We start from the raw sequence: 22,361 nt of genomic DNA on the forward strand, positions 1-22,361 counted from the left end.
ATGAAACCCATAAAAACACAAAATATACTACTGTATGAAGACATGATGAAGTCAAAATATTTTTGTGTTATGAAACTGTGCGCGTGCATAGGGGAAGTATAACCTGAGGGGAAAAAGCATTTTAAATCGTATTTTCAAAGTAACCACACTATAAAAATATTATTATTTTATTTTATTTTTTTTTTTTATCAGATTTGTTTGAAGATTATACATCCAGTTGGTATGTTACAGTGACCAATTTGAGATAACTGCCTGGGGCCATTGCCTAGATTGCTGCTGAGTGATAAGGACTTCGACACTACTTGCCCTGTATGGATGTTATGCTATTGATGTCCTTGAAGTTACAAAATCAATTGCTGTTTTATAGATATTAGCTAATTGGGCAGTAAATGTATGGGATATTGCTGGGAAGTAGGGTCCCTAAAAAATCAATAAATAATGTGGCATCAAATAGCCAAGACTGATTTTGGCATTTCAGCAGTATTAAAGGCACTTCTGGAACTGTTACTGGTATCTCAACATCTCTACGAAATACTGCTCTAAGTTGATAAGCTAGTCAACAACTTTGTCTGTCTTGGTGCTGGGCAGGTAGTACAAAGTGGGATCAGTCTCATCTGGAAACAACCCCTTACAGTCCCTTGGTCATTGTAAAACAACTGAATTCAATAAGAATGGAATTTAATCTTTTTAATGTTAGATGTGACAGCAGCTTATCGATTGTTGAAGCGTTTATGTCTGCCAGATTCCTCTGACATATACCAAAATCAATATATCAGCTGTACATAATTACATTTCCATGCAATTATTTCCTGATCTCGACACATTTCCATTGCTACATACATTTTGTTTATGTCCTATTTACTTGTCCTTTTTTTGTTCGATGCTGATTCGTTTTTCCAAATTGATATTTTGCTCTTTCATTCAAAGAGAGTTTCAACACCTTTGAGTTAAAGCTGAAGCTGTGCCAGTTCTCCATTTAAAGACACAATTCCTGAAGTATGACATTACAGCCTTTAGAGGTTTGTCATTATCCAAGTTCAAACAGGATCCAGTCTTTATGACACCGTGTGAGCGCATCTTGAATTGGAAGACATCATTAAAAAACTCAGGCAGGCAGAGTTTAGTTTGGTCATGAAGCAAATTCATCGGTAGGTAGATGAGAGTCTGTCAGAACATCAATATGAGAATGTGTTTATACTGATGTCTCTGTGAATTTCTGTTCATCCTTTATCCATGCACAGTAGCTGTCAAAACTTCTGTCAGGAAGGACAACTAAGAAATGGCTTACATTGTAACTTGAGAGAAGGAAGACAAAACATTGCTTTACTCTGAGCAAAGAACAGATCTCTTTTGTATGTACAGCCTGTACAGGCTGTCAATGTACCATAAATCCTCTCTGTACGATAACAGCAGAGCTACTCCACATACATAATAAGCAGACAGGAACAGGTGACGCGACACCGCAGGGTGATAGTAGATGTGCAGAAGTGTCCAGACGTCCTCAGAATACAGCAGGAGCACGTCAGCATCACAGACCTGCTTCGTCTCTTTCCCGTTTAAACAGATTGTCCTATTTGTGAAGTGTGTCTGATTGGCTGAATCATGCGAGCTGAGGCAGACCAGTGACTGGCTGCCAGCCAAAAATTACTGACTGAAGTATGTAGTTTATTTCAATCATTTCAGTCAGGGTAATCTGATTCTTCAAATGTGGTTAGTGAATAAAGTAGAACAGAGGGGTAATACATTTGTTTTATTTAAAGGATCTGCTCTGGAATGCTCTCTGTGCACATAATTGTATTGTAGGATATATCACTGAAGCTGGGAGCACACAACATCTCCCAAAACAACAGACTATCAAAGTGGCCGAACATGAAACATTAATGTGAAGAAACTCTGCTTTGATTTCTTATTTCTGGATGGATCTCACTGGGTTAGGCCTCAGTCATTCTAATAATACATGGCATTTAACTACAAGTATGTCATGTCTTTGCTGCCTCCTGATTGGACAGAAAAAACTGAGAAGCATCTTAAGGCTCGGAGGGAGAGACAACAAGGACATACATTTTGAGATGAGGGTCATTCGACTGACGCAGTTACCAAAATGTCAGTGGTTAAACACCTTTCCTGGCTCAAATAAAACCCACATGTAATCTTAGCATCTCCAATCTAACACACACTGGTAACATGAGCAGTGCCGCAGCTAACACATTTCAGAGTTGAGTTCAGTAGTTTTGCTTATACAGTGTGATTTTCTAAATGAATATGTAGAATCCAAATGCATTACATTTTAGACTCCCTTTAGATAACGTTGTTAGTGCAAAGATTAAAATGGTTTTGCTTTGGCCAAGTCAGACTGGTATTCATGTTGTTTGAGCACTGAACATATACTGCACAGCGCTGCACACAGCATGCAGCTTCCCTCAAAAAGCCCTGTAGAATTAATTACATGGGGCCGTTCACCTTGAAATAATTCTTCACAGGAAATCCCCCCAAATCCAGCGTATTATGTTTTATCTGCATATGGTTCAGGTGCCCTGATGACTCCAATAAAACCTGATGCAAGAAATAAATATAGTGAAAGAGCTCGGATACTGAAGGGTAACGACATCTTTCATGCAAACGATGACTGTGTGAATCTGACAGAATAGAAAATAGGTGATAAATTTATGCTCTTGGGGAAAAGATGCGAAACAGATTAAATGGCATCTCTAATGCCATGTGTCGCTCTCCCTCACTGAACGGTAACCTTGACTTTTGACTCAGGTGTCCTGAACTCTCAGATGTTTCCCTCGAGCATATCACCATCTGGGTCAGAGAGGTTTCATGACGTTTTTCCACTGAACAAGATGAAATGCAAAAATAGCCAGATTTGCGCCGTACAGCAGGCAGCAGTAGCTTCACCAGCAGCAAAGTCCTGATATGTTTCCCTTTCAATTTAAATGGGCTGCTGAATTTGCTAAATGTTTGTGATTGGTGAAGTGAACAAGCATGCAGCTGAGTCAGGCCGGTGGCTGCCTGCCAGTTAGTTTCCTGACCGAACTTGACTAAGCCTCGGTTAGATTTCTCTTACTGACCTTTCCACATTCATATGGTCATGTTTGAACATGACAATTCCACTATTGTCTTTCCAAAGTGTTTTTTGAGATCCAGAAAATAATAAATGTCTACGATGAAATATCTCTGGCTTACAAAAATTCCACCATTCTTAATTATTTCAAATCAATTTAGTTCAAACAATGACACATCCTTGAATTGATTTCAAGGAGGCTGTGGCAACTGAAATAACAAGCCTGTTGAACCTCATTAGGGCTGTTAAAACTCAGAGCAGCTAATAGAGTTCAAACTGCTTGTTATTCTCAAAAGGGCGGAATTAGTTTGAACCAACTGACCTGAATGACACTTGACCTGCACAACTCGTCTGTAGATAGAGCATGGGGCTTTAAGAATGGTCAAAGGCTAACATTGAGAAATTCTAATTAGGACTATAAAGAGGTACAATATAAAAACACGAGGCACAGTGCACCTTTGTATTTAGACATAGATGTGATGGCTGTTGTTTAATGTAATTAAACATATGGCACAATATTACATTATACAAACATATAACATTAATACCAATTTGGAATGACAGGGTCACCAAACGCTTTGAAAACCCTCATAGCTGAAGGTAACAATGTCTCTAATTTAAAAATAATTCCTTGAACTACGCAAAAGAGGTGAATTCCTCAATATTTGATGAATAATTAATGGATTTTTGTTTTCGTAATCTTAAAATATTTAGGGTTTGGACGGTTTGTCTGACAAAACAAGCAACTTGAAGAGGTCAGGGTTTTATGGGGTTTATTATGATAATCAGAGAATAACTAGAATAATTAACAATCAAACAATGATCAGCTGCACCCTTGCTCCACGCATCTGAAGTCCTCCTCATAGAGATTTTGTATATTGGGAACATTGTCGTCAAATAACACTTTTATTTTGTAGTCTTAGTTAATAAGAATAATATTTGTTTTTATGTAATTAATATTGTTTCCTCTAATAATAGCCAGTGTTTGTTCTGGACTCTGTACAGTCTGTGCAGACATAGGATCAGTTCATGCATATCATTTTAACAGCAACTGTACAACCCTCTTTTTATTGTTGTTAACATGTAATTTCATGTCACTTTAGTTGACTAGTTTTCAACACACTACACGGATTAAGAGCACAAAGCCTGATCCTCCACCTCACACAGCCGGCTAAAGCCAAGCACAAGTTAAAGCAGCTTTCCAAAAATGATTACCACACCGAATGAAACATATTCCAGAATACAATGCAGGAATTCCCAAAGCCAATTTTCACAAGATGAGAATGCAAATCACATAAAGCAAAGCTGCTGTTTACTCACGATTCCTAAAAATGTATCATTCACTACAAAAGGAGCTTGAAAGTTTATTCAAGGCGAGCCAAATAAAGATCTGGCCTAATCTCAGTTCTTGGACATGGCTTCAAAGGCCTGATTTAAGATTCAAAGATTTATATCACAACCATTTTTTTTTATATATATACTCTGACTCACTCTTGGCTCCGAGGAAATCCTAATTGAAAATAATCTTTGAGGCATGAAGAGATGATTTCTTGACAGTAAAGGTTCAGGGGTAAACATGTTCTTAAGAGTTAATCTATATGAGGCGTTTGATTTTTGCACCATGACTTCCATAACGTAAGGTGAAAGTGCAGCAGTGTAGTGTAGTTTGTGTAAGGGTAATTTTTTTGCTTTCATACATATTACGACATTTAAGAGCAGACAGTGCCTCTACCGAAAGACACGCAGTAATAGAATAATGTTATTTATAATTTCCTGCTCTGGCAGCAGTCACTCTGCAGCTTTAGTGTCCATCTCTTTCTGTCACTCTGCCGTAATTACAGTGTGATTACACGTTCAGTTCGCAACCCCTTCCCCTTTAAACGTAAATAACTTTCCAGGATGAAAGTAGTGGTGTGAGAGAATGTCCCCCTCACTGATTTACTTCAACTTTTATAGCCTCCCAAGGGAATTGAAGACAGTGACCTTCAGTGATCCTCCGGCATTCAAGAAAATTCTAGTAGTCCTCGAGGACCTTGAAGTCTACTTGCCTTGATAACAGTTCCGTAGAGGTAATCAAGCAGACAAAGGAGCACCGGGGAAAGAACGCATCTCAGTATTAGAGAGCACTGCGAGCAAGATATATATCATTTACAAGCACAAGACCAACCGTATTTTATCACCATTTAGATCTTTTTCCTTTGCTGCAAAGAAAATTCTGGCTCAGTGTAGATTGACCGACAACTTCAATCAGCCCCTCTTCATCGCCTTTGTACTCTTTCCAACTCCTGAAGTGTTATAATCAGACTTGGCTGTACAGTCAAATGTGCCATCATCATCCCGGAGTTTGAATATGTGATGATGGCTTGGATAAGCTTTGCTGGTAAATTGTTAGCAACGTTCAGCTGGAGGATTTGTAAAAGGAAAGAGGGCTGTAATTTTCAACACCAATTTACCACGTCTCAACTCAAGAGTAACCTTAGTGTTGGAGTGTACTTTAGCGTCGATTAAAAGCTCTTAAACATTGAGAGATTCCAAACACTAAATCGTCTTCGTGGACCTTTCAACTGCAAAAGTCCATGTGATTGTGGTCAGTTCAAAGCTCGAGTCTGTTACTGAAGCTCAACCGAGGCGCCAGAATTAATGTTGGCAGTGTGTGTTTCAGCAGACCACAGATATGTTGTATCTTTATCCAGCAGAAATTCTGGGTGAAAGACGGAAGCGATTTTTTCAGAAAGACTTCATCACTTGCTGAGACTGTTTATTATCTTCATTATCAAGATGTATAGCCTCAAAGTGATTGAGTAAAGTCTATATAACAGTGTTCAGTTATTATAATAATAGGAGGTGAGGTCACAGATTGAGGCCAGCGGCCACAAGAAGCTGCTGAAGTGCCGGCTAATCATTAAACTAATTTCTCTAAGGTTGTCCTTTTCTTTCTATTTGTCATAGCCCCATTGTGTCCTTCTTATACAGTTTTCAAGCTTCATTGGACATTATAACAGCCCTCCATGCTGGAAAGCTTTGTTTGCTTGAGGAAACATGAGTTTTAAATGAATAATATTTAAAACTGCCATAAACATTGAGAACCTTCAGCACTTGATTTCCAATAGAGAGACCCCTTTTCAGACCATTCGTCGTCTGTTAATTATGTTCATCTAGCTAAACCTAATGCAATTTAATGCAACAACAATAAATCCTATCCCCGTGAAGGCTACAGTGTTCATTTTCTATTATGTCTGTTTTTAGATCAGAGTGTGTGATTATTTGGGAGGTTGTAATTTTGGTAACCTTGACCTGTGTTGCATTATACAGAGATGTGTTTGTATTATTGATCCTCCACCTTCGTTGATATAAACAATTTGACAAAATAAGACTCGCCTGTCAGCATAACACAGTACATTTTAACAGCAACATAGACTGCAGCTTTACTGCTCTGAGATGGTTTCAACAATCATGGCATTATAGTCTTCATGAAGGTGAGATTCTGTATGAGACTGCATTAGTTTTTAGTCGACCTAATAAGCTGGCAACTGAGCGTATTTTCCCACAGAGTTTCAGGTTTAATTGAGTGATGAAAGAAATGTTCAAAGGGAACTACACTGAGAACCAACAGCTAGCGAAGGAAAAGCTAACAACACGACTGACACCGTGTATAAGTAATATATTGGGCTGTACTGTAGGTAGGTACAAGACATGCACATAATCAAGAGAGAGAGGGCAGGCTACTAATTTAAAAGCACGTTAGGTAATTTGAGTGCAGAAATATGTTTTTTAAATGTACAGATTACTCACTTGAGCAATTATCACAGTTTCCACTCTGATACCTACCAGGCTCAATGATTGCTTTCTTCACTTGAAAATGCAAACTAACATTTGTTCTGCCACTCAAAAGCCTTGGTAATATCCACTGTAGCATTGATCCAACAAGCCTCAGCTGCCTCGGGGGAGGTCTAGCCCAGGGTCTCTCTAAAGAAAAATAACCGTCTCCACACCAAGGTTGCCATCCATCAATCTGTCTGTATCACCACAGTGCTTTATGTCATAGATATCCAAAGTTATTCCACATACTGTAGCCTGGTTACAGGAAATACTCAGAATCACCAACTGCACAAGTGCATAACTATTGAGCCTATGATTACACAGCGCCAGCTGCACTCACTTGGGCATGTCATCAGAATGCCCGCAGGACCTGCTGCCTTGTAAGACCCTGCATGGCTAAATTTCAGCATGAGCATTGGTCAGCAGGAAGGCAAAAGCAGCAGTTCAAAGCTCAGCTCAAGGCTTCACTAAGGATGTGAACCTTGGGTATGCTTCTGACCGTAACAACCGGCAGCAGAGATGAAGAAGAAAAAGAGGGAAAGTAGGTGACAGCAAAAATGACTCCGATGAAATATAGTCAGCTGCTCTCACTGCAACCTGAGTTCTTCAGATTGCTCTGTGCAGCCATCAAAGAGCTCGCTGTTAGAAAGTAGTTGTTCTGAGATTCAGTGGACTGCAAAATAAAGTAAGTTTGTATGGGAGAAAAAGTGGAGTGGATAATTTCTAACCTTTTTGTAAGGCACCACCGAGAGTTATAGTTGCAATTGATAATCTAAGCAATTATGAATAACTTACAATTAAAGGAAGAATACAAAATCTATCTTTATCTATTTGGTAACATAACTTGACAGGAGAACACATTATGTCGGCAATATCTTCCCATGAATTGTACATTTTCCATGAAAAATGTACCAAAATGTAGCTGAGATGAGAATGAATAATGTGTCTGATGATAGAACAGAATGTACTAATTGAAAATCCTTACCTCCTCAGCGTAGGCGTCACAAAGTTTGTGTCCGGAGAGCAGTTTATTTTTCAAGCTCTTGTTCTGGAAAAGAGAGCAGAAAGACAACATGATGCCATTGGTGTCTACCCTGTGTTCTGGACTGCATGTTCCCTTAACAATCTTCGCTGTTATGAAACAAAAAAAAATTAATAAATGCTATTGACTCAGCGGACCTCAGTTTTTTTTCCTCTGGCAGGGCATTTGGCTGTTGAGGAGCTCTGACAGCAAGTGCTTGGTTGCCTCTCGATTTCAGACCAGACTGAGGAGCAGTCAAGAGTGCCCTGTCGGAGGATCTGAAAGTGCACTCAGGCTCATAGCCATCTAAAAGGTCAGAAATGTATCTCAGGGCCAGACCCCCACTGAACTTTAAACATGATCAGTAAAGCCTTAAAATCATTGACTGGCAGCCAGTGGAGGGATACCAAAGCAAGGGGTCCCAGGGAATCTGTGTGCGTTGCCAGTTAAGATTCTTGCTGTATTTTTATAAACTATCTGGAGCAAACGAAAAAAGCAATACAGTATGTTACATTACTTTACATGAGATGAGTGTGTGTGTGTGTGTATGTGCAGTTTCCATATTCTCCCCGGACTTGTGTGTGTTTTCTCCAGGTGCTCCGGTTTCCCCCACCATTCAAATTCCTATATTAGATTTATTCTCCAGTCGGTGCCCTTGACCAAGGCACTGGCTTAGAACTGGGGTTGGTCCCTGGGTGCTGTACTACGGTGGCCCAATTTTCCTCCACGATGGGTAAAATGCAGAGAACTATGTTGCACATTGTACAATATGTGGTAAAATAAATATCCTCAGGAAGAGGAATTTTAATCGTGTTATTTTAGAAAGAACGTTCAGCTGTTTGAAGCAGACCTGCACTGCTCTTATTACCAGGTGCCATATATGACAGAAACCTGATATTTGAAGTAATAAAACACTTTTAGTTTGTTAATAACTTTTCTTCATTTGAGAATCTGGCCACATAGTGAAACAAGTACTGTCTCTGTGGTACTGTACACCCTGCTACTAAAAGGCATGATGACGGGCAAAGATAACACAAATGTTTCCGTCTACAGTCTTGGCATAAGAAACCATGATAATATCTTTCTTTCTTAATTGAGAATTGAATAAAATGCACTTCTATGTATTTAAAGGAAAGTCAGCAAATGACACAGGCTAGAGAATGGGACCTAAAGGTAATAACAGCATTTGGAGGGAAGGCATTTCCCTTTCTAATTGACAATGATACGTAAGTAAAAGCGTTCCCAGACCGACTTATTGCTTAACCCAAAGCACCCATCTGGATCCAAAGATGAGCCAATAAAACAGCACAATCAGCCATGACAAAAGCTTCACTAAGGCTGAAAGAGTCGAAATTTTACAGGGTTCTGCGTTTGCAGTTAAGAGAAGGTCATTCGATGCAGATAGACTCCACTGTGACATAAAACTAGATTGGCTTTTGCCCTGTAATAACATTTCTGAGACAAAGAAAAGTACTGTAAAAACAGTATTGTGAAGTGGAAAGGACATACTGCACCACACAACTTAATGCATGTGACAAGCATGATTCATAGGATGTATGAGGGTTTTTCTGAGTGTGCGTGTGTGTGTGTGTGTGCATGTGGTTGTGTTTCGAGACAAACAGCTTGCACCACTTCTGTTTCATCTAAAGAGACAAATGTAATCAGACACTATTTTGTTGTAGATTTATAAGCGTTTTTCACTGACTCAACAACACATCAGAATTTCTTAATGAGTTTATCAATGAGCTAATTACCTGTAGCCAAGGGTATATTCTTTAAACCAATCCAGCAGAACTCAAGTGGGAGCAATGAATAGTCAATCAGTAGCTAAATTCACAAAGACTAAACTCGCTGCCCTGCAGAAGAAACAGTCCTCTCAATGTTCTAATACAGTACACCACAACATGTTATGCTACATGCAACAGCAACTCCTTTTCGACACGTGTTTAGCATGTGAATGGATTATAGTGTATGAGCTTAGGGTGTGATCTAACAGACTTTGAAACAGCATGGTGGTGGATACCAGGTGGGAGCTCTCGGGCATTGCCAAGACTGTAGATTTGCTTGGATGTATGAAGGCTGTAATCCCCTAACTGTACGCTGAATGAACCAGAAAACCTCATCACCACATTTGTGATGTGGGAGGCCGCACTGGGAAGATTCACATTGGGGGTGACGGGTGGCTCGGGCTATCAACAGTTAATTGCTAAACCATACTAAGACATTCATCGTTATAAACAAGCTGTAGGGTCAGTTTTTGACCATACAGTGCACTTAATTAAAATGAACAATCTTAAATAGACCAAGCAAAAACCTAATATGATCCATTGTGTACAACTTATTTGAGAGAGAAGTTTTTGTCATACTCAAAATTAGGGAGAAAATTGTTTTTAACTTTCAACAACAGTGGCAATGTGATCCAAATTTCTTTTGGGATTGTGGAGGATGCTTTTAAAAATAAATGTGCAATAAGCTCAGTCATTAGTCAAAACTGGAAGAAAAGCAGATCAAAACCACACAGATTGGGGAATACTGATAAGAGCTGACAGCAGCACATTTCAGACACTGATGGGAAGTCTGTCTGTCAGTCTGCTCTTCAGAATCAGCCCCAGTCTGGGATTTTTTTGGCTCCAGTGCGAACCATGCAAGTGTTCTCATCCCCATGATTACTCCTACTCATGGATATTTTTGAAAATATGATCTTGCCATAAGCAATTATGGCTTATAGATGGCACATTAAAATCATTTAGGGGGAGATAACACATTTGGCTATTATGTCGCTGTGCTCTGATGATAGATTTGCTGCTTGATGTTGGAGACAGCTCAATGTTATTAGGTGACGAGTTGGCTGTGAACCACAGGGACAGTTTGGATACAGAAGGAAGGGAGGGGCGCCTGTGCATCCACCAGCTGGCCCTTGACATCTACTTATGAATGATGTGGCCACCTCCACAATTCTAACTGTGTCATGGCTCATACTGAATACATTGACAATCTAATGTCTGATGACAATCATTCACAACACAGCTGCATCTGCAAGTATTGAGGACGATAAACATGTCTATTTTTAGCCATTGAAGGCTACAGTATACAGTAAATTGCTGTAGAGATTACAATGTGGGTATCAGTCGGTTGGTTTATACTGAAATATTTTAACAACTGTTCAGTTAATAACTTGTGAAATTGTATGCAAACATTAAAGTTCCCAAGAGGATCAATCCCCCTGACCTTGGTGATCCCTTGACTTTTCCTCTGGTACCAGCATGAGGATTTGTTTTGAGTGAAATATCTTGACAGCTATCGGGGGCGCCGTGACATTCCGACACACCTCCATTGCGACACCCCTCCATTCCGAAATCCCCCTACTCAGACACACCGCTGTTCCGACCCTCCCCCCAAAACACTGCTGTTCAGAAATTAAACACCGCTATCCGTGGTGCTGAAATCCCCACTTCCAGCTGCCCACACATTTCTGAAGTGGGTTAAGGTAAGGGTTAGTTCGGAGTGGGGGGGTTTCGGAATGGAGGGGTTTCCCCAATAGACTTTTCGGAATAGCAGGGTCTTTGAAAAAAGAGGGAAACCCCGCCATTACGATGAATTGAAGTCTATGTTCGGAACAGCGGGGTTTCGGAAAGGCAGGGTGTAACCACAGCTATCGGTTGCGTTGCGATGAAATTTGGAAAAACCAAAACAAGACCCTAAAATGACAGACATTTAGCATGCTGACTTTTTGCGTTTAGCTCAAACCACCACTGTGCAGACCAGCCTCACAGAGCCGCTAGCACTGCTGTCTTCTTTTCACTTAATATCCATACAATTTACAAAAGTCAAATTGGCCAAATATTATGACCAAGCAGAGTTTGTGCTTTGGAATTAATCATAATTATATGGTTGCATCTAGTGTCATGACGTGCTGGTCCAGATGGCTGGTGGTAAAAAGTCCTGGCAAACTCCAGCATCAGATCTGCAATGTGCCACTTAATCATTACTATAAAACACTGGGCCAGGACAATTAGCTGATTGGGCCAACAAGAGGCCATAGTGTACTTTGTTCGGAAAGTACATCTGCATCTGCATTACATAACTACTACTTGTAATAACCTGATCCTTCTACATGGTGCTGAGGCAAGGTCCAGGTTTACAGAGCTACACAGGCAGAAAAAAAAACAAAACATGCATGCAGCTCAAAATGTGTCAGTTCCTCGCATACAGCCTACTCTGGCCTCTGTGTTCCCCATTTCAATTTAATCCTCATTCTCACTCACACCTGTACTGTACAGTGTATTGTGTACAACACATACAGTACATGCACAGTGAGCAGAGGTAATAAGGTGTTATGGCAGTTGTTTTGTTACTCAGTGAGGCAAAACTGGCCAGGAATCAATTCCTCACAGTTGCACCTCCTCTCGCCCCAACAGAAAGTCCACCATTCAAGAACGTGTAGAACTGGCAGCTGTCACAAAATGTGACGTAGTTTAGCCCCAGGATATACTCTGTGAGTGAAAATGAGATTCTCTGGAGCTTATATGTCACAGTGCATTATGCAAAATGTTATACACTGAGCCACATATGTCGTAACGTGTTATTCCCGCAGCGCTGTCAGTCTGCACACCTGAAAATAAAGGCGCACTTGTACATTTACATGTTGCTCACATTTTACATTTATTTTTTAAGACTGCTAAAACACACAAGTTGCACAAAATCTGTCTCTCAGTCTACACAGGTCTTTACTACTGATCGACAACAATCGTGGAGTTCCACTACGACTACAAACCACACCAAGGGGCGATGGACAACTATTGTTTTTGGTTATGTGATGATTTTAAATACGCAATCACATTATGTTCTCTTTTGAATGAACATTGCCGGGTTGAATTCAGTAAAGTCACATTAACATATGCAAAAGGATAACTGACAGCAATACAGGAATCATTTAACATCTAAAGGACTTAAGCTCTCAAAAATGTCTATCTGACTCAACTCACCAGAGTTATTTCACACATTATAAAGTGCTGATGTGTCAACAGCCCTTGAGTGTTGATATTTGCTGTCCATCTAGGTCAAGTTTCACACTTCTCGACACATCAGTGTTGGATCCTTTTAGCCATAGTGTGAAGTGCCAGAAACCAACCTCGTCTGGTAATTTTTTTTTCTCAAATTCTATTCCAGTCAAGTTTTTAACCATATTAACGCCACAATTAACTCTGCCATACTGCACATATGCCATAAAGAAAATCAATTTCTACAATTAAACTGAAGAGATTAGGCCACACATACAGCTCTGTCCCTTCTGTGACTATGAAGTTGAATTAAACCATCAAGCATTGACATTTTTATGTTCAACAAGTAGAGTCACACTAGCTAGGACGTGCGCATTGCTCAGCCACCCTCGGATGGTACAAGCAAGGGACAGTTGTCACAACACATTTCAGCTTAAAAGGTCAATAAGCAGAGGAAAGAAAATGAAAAGATGTTTCTGCTGCATCGCTGCGTAATTAGCTTAGTCACACAGTTGTGAAAATTAGACTTCATTGTTCATGTCAATTAAAGGCCACAATGAACTGTTCCCACAAACTCAAACAGAGTCAACGTTTCCTGTGAAGGTCAATGAAAGATAACAAAAGATAAAGCCAAACATAACAAAAACTCAGAAAATGTTGTCTTTGTCTCTGTGAAATGTTGTTTCAGTTTAGTTTGAACAAAAGCTTGTTGAATTGATGCTGTGGGTGAGGTGCATCACTGCATTTGATGTTAAGTCAAAGGCACCTTTGTATTGTGTTTCAGAGAAAACATGGCAACCAGCTAGTCTTGGAGCATCCTGTCTTGTAATACCACTGAACCTCAATACAGGTATTTTGTTGGGTTGTAGTGGTTGAAGTAATGCTGGATAATAATCCGACATAGAAAAGCATAACTTTTGGCTTCTAGACTTCGATAAAAATGTACTTTGAAAGACTCTACCGGTAAGATAAGGGTTCCATCAAAGTAGACTAATACGCCATTATTATGGATTTAAGTATTTTGAGGTTAACAACAAAGCCCTTTGTTGTGAAATCTTAGTCATGTCTCCCATATGACTATAGTTGGCTATAGTATTGGAATTATATTATGCAAGATCTTTTAAACAAGGTGGTTGTTGAAAGCATTGTACGTTTTTGTATGTCAGTTCTGCATGTTGCTTATTTATATCAAAAGTCAGAGGGTCAGTTAAAGGTCCAACAACTACTTTCATCTAGATATGCCATCAATGCAGATCCATACAATTGTTTCTGAAAAATCTAAATCATTTTGAAAATATATCCTGCTCAACTTTTCCTTGCTGTAAGTTTTGACATGGCTGTTAAATGACTATCCAAAAAGAGCGCTGTTGATCAAGCAGAAAGATTAAGTTGGATTGTCCATCAGTGTCAGCTCAGCTAGCAAAACTGATCAAATTAATGAATAATTAAGATAAAAAAATATTCAGGGGATTTTTATTTCCCCATCTCTCTATTTTGTTTGTGGTCATTAAAACCGTATTTATGAATAGAAAGCGTTATCCCTTAGTCAGCAGATTTTCCCTGGATCTTGGCTTTTCTTTTAAGCTGAAAAAAATCATTTAAATAATAAAATAAAAACACATTCTATGGTCTGCCTATTTGACTGCCTGTGTCATATATTAATGAGCAGATTCCACACATAACAAAATCAATTACAATCTCTGTCAGCACAGTCCAGCAGACTTGCCTGCTTTCTCAAAGCATGAAAAAATAAGAGGCTCACATTGCAAGAAGATTGTGGCAGGGCTCGCACAAATTCTGCAGTTATGTAGCTGTCGAAGGCATCGAATATAAATTACTGGCATTAGAAAAGCAAACGTTCACTGTGGATAAGCTATTAAATATGACATACCCCCCGACATCTTACAAGGCATTTGGCAGCTTGAGCTGAACACATCTTGGCAGTTTCTTAAGGACTCTCGAGGTCAAAAGGGGGGATTATCTATAAGGAAAAAGATTGCTTTCTTGTCAATGTTTCATTGTCGACACATTATCATCTAAATACAGTATGTACACTGTGTACTTAACATGTTGATCAGTCATTGTAAGGTTTCCCCATACCTGTTAGCTGTGTCAAGTTATCTTTGCAAAGGTATTGAATGTCTCATGTTATTATATAATAAACCCAATGAGTGGCTGTTAATGTCAACAAAGAATTGCTGTTATTTATTTTGCAAGGATATCATAATAACTGCCAAAACATTAAGGAAGAAATGGACAACTTCTTTAATTTGGAAGGGTAAGGACCTGTTTTGTGATTGCCCGACTTATCATACTGTATACCAGAGGAACCTTATAAAGAAAGAAGGGCCGTTACATTACTGAATCTTGCTTTGGGGCTAGCCAGCGGTGACAGCTGTGTTGAGGTTACTGGGAGATGCATGGAGAAACACACTAAAAACCAACATATCTGTGTCAAAGACTTCTGATAAAGAAATGCCTCCAGAAAATGAAAGAACACACTTCAGAGAGTAGGGCAAGCATGGATCTTTTTTTGATCCACGCGTTTTTCGTTCTTCTTCTTTGTAAAGAGAAGGTGCTGCTGTTTGTGGTGTAAGTGCAGTAATATCAGTGGAAATCAGTCGGACCTGTATGATCACAATATTATCAGCCATGTCAATCATTTGGCCCCACAAATCAGTGGCTAACCTACTCTCTCTAGTGTGTTCTTCCACTTTCTGGAGGCATTTCTTCATCAGAAGTCGCGTAGATATGTTGAATGTTTATTGTCAGTTCAGATGCGCCACTTATTATCATGCATGCGATGTTGATTCAATGGATATGTTATCCACATCCTCATTTGATCCAACCACATGCATCAGTTCAGTGTTTCTCTATAGATATTACCTCTCTATATTCCTCATCAAATAGCTGTTGAGCAGTTGTGTAAGATGCCTGAAGGCTTCAGGCTATTCCAAGAAAAAGAGATAAGATGAACTCTATTGATCCTTGCGGGGGAAATTGGGAAGGCCTGGTGTTTCAAAGAAGATTTTATATATTCCATGTGAAGTAGCCTGAATGGCCATCTGCAGTAATTGAGCTGCAGCCCATCTCTTCGCTGGCCCACCCACCTGAACACGATCGTTTCTGGTCATTTAATTCATTGTCATTCCTCGTGTTTGTTCAAGCTGAATCAAAAACGGAAGAACAATCCGATAAATCAGATGGAAATGATGACAGTCAAGCCTCTAATGCAGTGAGTAAATTATCCCAGAGATGAATTGAAGCACTGCAACTGTAAAGTATGAAGAATGCCAAGACAAATTGATATTACTTTCAATTGAATAAATCAAACCTTGATATACGGGCTCCAAAACATTCCTATCCACTCTCTGAATTGAGTTCCTGAGGTGGAACAAAGAGCTCTAATAGTCTTAACTGATGGTGATTATTCTGTGCCCACTGGACATTATGTTCACAGTTGGCCTCAATTACTAAATCTGGAATTTTTCTCATTAAAGTTTCAGAGGAACATTTAACGTTGAGACTGTTCTGATGACAATGATGATGATTATTCCTTAAATACCTAGTCATGATAAAACAAAGATGAAGGTAAGTTAAACTACAACTACATCTATGTAGCTTGAGTGGTGGAGTGGGTTATTGAAGCTCGTAATTTGGTTTATCTGAGAGAAAGACAATAAACCATCAACTGCTCCCAGTGTGTTTGTGTGGGGCAAAAACACAAAAGCATCCACGAAAGCTACATAATGAAAGATTGCTAACATTTTTTAAATATGGCAAATGTTTATTTGTTGGTCTAAGACATGACATAAACTAAGTCTCCATTATGGATGAGTATCATTTGGATTGTATTGATACTACAATTCTTATCCTCAACTGTTAAGTTCGTAATCATTACTGTTATCAGTTCTTTTTCATTATTAAAGGATAACTTTAAAAAAAATACAATATATATATATATATATATATATATATATATATATATATATATATATATAAATATATATATATATATATATATATATATATATATATATATATATATATATATATATATATATATATATATATATATATATATATATATATAAAGAACATGGATAGGATTGGATGTTTCAAATACATCTATATGTTGTTTCTAGAGCAGCAACAGTGATGTCCATATACTCAATGGTATCTCATTGGACAAAAAAACTCAAACGTCAATAAAACAAATCATATACCTGACATCAAAATATGGACTGAAGTTCAGAAAGACTGAAGAACACAAACAGCGGTTAGTATCAGTCAATTCGAGTTATCTTCACCTGGTTCACATCGCTGTCTCCACCACTGCCTCTGTGCTCTGCTGGCTTCGCTCTGTGTTTGTATATCTTGAGGAGCTCAGCAGAGGAGAGGCTACAACAATCTGACAATAAATAACACAGAAACGTTAAAAAGTACAGATAACGAAACCCTAACCGTCGGAGCTTATCAATACTGTGGTCTTTAATAATTGAACCCAGGGGCACGTTTAACACCGGGTTTCTGTTCCAATCTCTTCAAAGCTGAGAATTTAGTTCCCCACACTTTCTGCAGCATATAATAAACTTTTTATGTTCAATTGTCCAATAAGAGGGTAATTTTGTTGAGCAGGGGCTGTGTTAAATACTTTGCAAACATTTCCCAATGGAGCCATTTAGGACATTTAGGATAACTGATTTATTGGTTTTAGCATGTGTATGGCTGTTTACAACTGTCCTAAACAATCAATAAGCTGTGGTTAATAGAAATAATTATGCTCAGTGCCCTTTAATAATAATATTGCAAGCAGCTCTTCTGGATGAAAAGTAAGAACATCTGATATAAAGGATGCTTAACAATGGCTTTTCTCCAGTGTACTGAATGGTGCACATTCAGTACATTTAATTTTATTTCAATAAGAAAGTACTATATTTTTCAACAACTGATAAACAGTCCGATGTACTTGCTTACAAGGATGTCTTGGTACATCGCATGGAAAGTAAACTATATAATACACTAAGGGAAGCTTGTTGTTGCAAAGAGATGTAAAAAAAAAAACCTTCTGTAGCCGTACGCATTATGTAAATTGGACTGCATCTCATTGAGAATGAAAGTGTCTGTTTTTGAGTTGCATTACAATAGTTGCAAGGAGAAAATAAAGACAATGCTATTCACTTTATGGTCTCAGCTATAATAGTACATCAGTAATAGACCTTATGAAGTCAGCAGATAGCTGCTTGATATCACCATCAAGTTGTGTTAAATAAGTAAAATGCTTGTTTTGCTTTCCCTGTTTTGCAAACATGCTGTTTAAGTAACCAATATGCAAGGTTAAATTTCAGTTTTCAGTTTCATTGTGGTATTGGAAAACTTGGAATAGCTGTAGACATAAAAGCACATTGTAATGTTTACATTTAGTTTCTATAATGTAGGCTTTCTGAAAACAGGATAAAAATGATGAGGCAGTGAAATGTGACTGAACCTAACAGAATGATTAATGCAGTTTTTACTGAAACATCATCAGCAGCCGGTTTTGTCTGTTTCTCATCATTGTATTTTTAATATCCATTTGTGTCTTCTCAATAGAGATGATATAACATCAATACCGTAGGTGTGCAAACCTAAATTCACATTTGCCATTGATGCTACAAATACTGAAAAATCTCTGTTACTACCCATACAGATGTAAACACTGGAAAATAATTAGTTTTGTAAAAGGTCAATTTTCAGTGACCTACAAAGCTGTTCCCATGTTAGTTGCCATATTCCCATGTTGGTTATTAAAATACATTTATTAAAGCCTATCTAAGCTCTGCACATACCAGAGTACTACATCAAGACATAACTAATTAAAGACTTTTATTCTACATCTATGAATAGTACGTTAAATTTACACTAGATAAACAAATGTCTGTTTTTAACTCATAATTAATTGTAATACAAATGAGTAGGCCTATCTCTTGAACTGATTGCAAAGTAAGAGCTCTCCATGCTGAGTGTGTTGACAGGGCTCCTGAATTTGCAACATGCTACCAATCCTACTAACAGTTCTCATTGAGCCCTTACAACTGCCAAAAGCAGAGAAATAAGTGTGAAGAAAAAGCAAGAAGGCTCATTCTCAGGTAATATTATGAGCTGACCTCAGTCTTCAGTGATATTTTTTCAGGTAATTTACTCATTACAGACATGGTGGATTTGCACAGAATTACTGAAGATAAATCTTAGTAGGGAGGAGCATGGCTAATATCTTATCACTCACATCTCTCTGGAATATTAATCTGGTCCAAATGGAGGTTCAGCCTGAGTAAACTAGGAAGTACAAACAAAACACTTTGATAATTATCGACCACTAACAATCATTAAAAGGTTATTGAAAGTCACATTGACTTAAAACTTAACTTTTAGTCAATGTAGATTTGCATTAAATCTATTTTGCCAGGACTTTTTTACCCAAATATACTGATGGGAAAAGAGCCATTACTGCATTTAATCAGAAATTACTCGGAACAGAAAGTGATACATCCACACAGATTCTAAATTTGGTAGAATGCATTTTTTCTGTAGGCATGTAGCTTAAAATAGGTGGGCAGAGTCATATTATTCTGCATGCTCAAGTCACCTGTTTTCAATTTATGCTTTGAAATTCTGCTTTTTTGCATATTTTTGAATCTTTCCTCTCCTCCAATGTCCTTCCATAGTCTGGTGCCACAGTCTCCATTGTGATGTAGACGGAGAAGATTTTGTTGAAAGCAAGATTACACTCTTAATGATGTATGTATTTATGTGGGTTAGTGTCATCAGATTAATTTATTGGTTTCAGTCAAACAGAAAGTAGATAGATGGCACATTCTGATTAACAATTAATGAAGAAAATCATCATTCCAACTCTTTCAGAATCAGAATAATGATGTGACAACACTTACAATGCTTTGCATGACATTTAATTTTTTCTAAAATAAGGCTTTGTCTCTCTGGTCTGAAACTATTCTCTGAGGTCTTGACAGTCTTGTGGTGTTAAGGCATTTTGAAATTGAAAGTTCTGTGTTGCCACAGGGTTTGTTAAGACAACCTTTAGCTACAATAAAGGAAGCAAGAGTAATGTTGTTTTCTGTACATCACAAAGAAATATCTGCAGTCACATCCTTCATCAGTCCTGAAGCACTTGGATGTATCTCTGCAAAAAAAAAAAAAAATAGACCATCCACTTTATAGTGTCACAGCTGAATACCACAGAAAACTGGTCACTTGTCTGGAAGCTGAGGGCCAGGAATCAATATCCATGGCAGGCTGTGAGGAATAAAGCGACGCCGCTAAGTGACAGCATGACACCAGCCCTCTGCACACATGCGGCCTGTCTCTCTCAAACAAGTTTCTATCATTTGAGTTCAGCACCAGTATCCATGAAACCACACGGAGTGAAAATCTAGCATTAAGTGCGAAACAATGTGGAGAGTGACACAAATTTAATCCCACTTCTAGAAGAAATTCGGAGACTTATGCATAAATGTAGGAGTTGCCAGCAGGTGGCTGCTTTGCCCAGACAGACATCCCACACACTGCAAATGAGGAAAGTATGATTTCACTTCAAGTTGATGCAAAGCCCAGAGAAGAAGTATCTCCTTGATGGTGGGGGTAACTTTGTGGCTGATGGTGACTGTGGAGTTGAGGGTTGATGTGATTTGATATGAGTTTTCTGATGGATTGTGAAAAGCAACAGCATAAAAAAGTCTGAATCATCAAAGCCCTCACCAAGTCACACTGTAAAGCGGGGTATTGGTACAGCCAAGGTTCTTACTTTGTGATTAAGGACATCTGACCTTCCATCTTGGCAAGCCTTAAATTGACGATTTGCAGGTATAAGTATGTCTAGACTTTGAGGTTAAAGCTCTACTAAAGCGCGGCTCGTTAGAAGTCTAGGTTGCATTCGACAGTCATTCCAACAGCAATTTAATCACTATATTTGGAAGTGTAGAAAAAAGAGGTGACTTATCGATTAAAAAAATCCAGTCAAATATATAATATAATATAATTATATATGCCAACATGTTTTGATCAGGTCTAGGTCTTCATCAGGGCTCTAAACAACAACCAACACAATGTGGCCCTACCTATGTAGTAGCAAGAGCCATTTAGAGGCACTCACATGACCCAGATTATAATGCTGCACTCGGTTGTGAGTCAGAAGTTGATATTTCCGATTTGCTATGACAGACTTCCAATATAAAATCATCCTGGTGCATCTGCTTGGTTAAACATGTAGGGCACTTACAGTACTTGCATACTCTCCAAGACTTCTATTGAGCAAAGATCAACTGAGTGAAGGTGAAAATTACTACAAAGTTGTATTTACTGCACGTTTCACAAAACAAACAATATGTAAAGTAAAGAATGATAACAAAGTTAAAACTAATTGTTCACTTTATGTGCTGCCATACTGCTGTGATGTCATGTGTGTTTATGTCAGGGAAGTTGGGCTTGGAAGACCTTGCACGAGTCTCCAACTTGGGTGACAGTTTCATTGCATTTTAACATGTTGGAAGTTGTTGTTTTCCGAGTTATGAGGTCAGTGGTTAAACAAATCTAGTCTCAAGTGCAGGGTTAAGAATATTTTCGGATTCATAGATTGAATCCTTAAAGTATCATGGTCTCAATGAGCATATAGATTTAACTTTTTTCTATGTACACAAAAACAAACAGCCCTGTGTGATATCATATTATACATATGGGTTTCTATTTTCTGTATGTCGTGAGCATGTCAACTTTTATGTCATCTTATCTACTTTCCATCCATTTGTTTGACCTGATATGATATCATCTGGGTCATTTAATTCTTATTGGATGTAACAAGGTACAAGGAAAATGGATTTGTCATTTTTGAAACAAGTTTAAAAAAAAACAAAAGAATGTTGGATTTACTACATTTGGTTTGGACGTTGTTGGTAAATACAATTTGTTTGCCGGTAACCGACTAATGTTTATATAATGTTTTACACAGTGTTCAAACCTCTGATAAACACAGAATGTTGTCAGTTGAAATAACTCTCATATGTAACCCAGATGTAAAAAATAATGAGATTTTTAAGCAAATTTGGCCCAGTTTTAATCCTTCAAACTTGCTTTGATTAGGGTGAGTATAACTGCATTTATTTTTAGTCACTGCTGTCTTAATATATATTGTACAGAAAGAGAGCCATACTATCTTTCATGTAAGAAATCTCTGTTGGCTTTAAGGATATTTCAGGCGGTGATAGTGATGTGATGTTCGCTGCTTGCTGCCTCAGACAGACACAAAAAAAGGAAAAAGGGAAAGTTTGTTTTCTCTCTGATTGTCTCATATGAAGCTGCACAAGAAATGAATTGCGAAAGACAGAAAACTTGAGTTTGACAGCTTTCCCAATTGTTTTTATGTATATCAGGATACATTTTGGAACAGCTGCTAAATATGTTG

The 22,361-nt window shown here is 38.3% G+C and overlaps 1 protein-coding gene across 1 annotated transcript in view; it reads right to left on the reverse strand.

Moving 5' to 3' along the window:
- The window catches only part of luzp2 (leucine zipper protein 2), a 172,664-nt gene that overhangs the window by 27,778 nt on the left and 122,525 nt on the right, over positions 1 to 22,361 (reverse strand). Inside the window, exon 6 of the mRNA XM_030414425.1 lies at positions 7,872 to 7,934. Within this exon, the coding sequence (XP_030270285.1) occupies positions 7,872 to 7,934 (63 nt within the window). The remainder of the gene's footprint in view (positions 1 to 7,871; positions 7,935 to 22,361) is intronic.

Source organism: Sparus aurata, chromosome 4 (genome assembly GCF_900880675.1).
Source record: "Sparus aurata chromosome 4, fSpaAur1.1, whole genome shotgun sequence".
In the NCBI taxonomy this organism is placed as follows: Eukaryota; Metazoa; Chordata; class Actinopteri; order Spariformes; family Sparidae; genus Sparus; species Sparus aurata.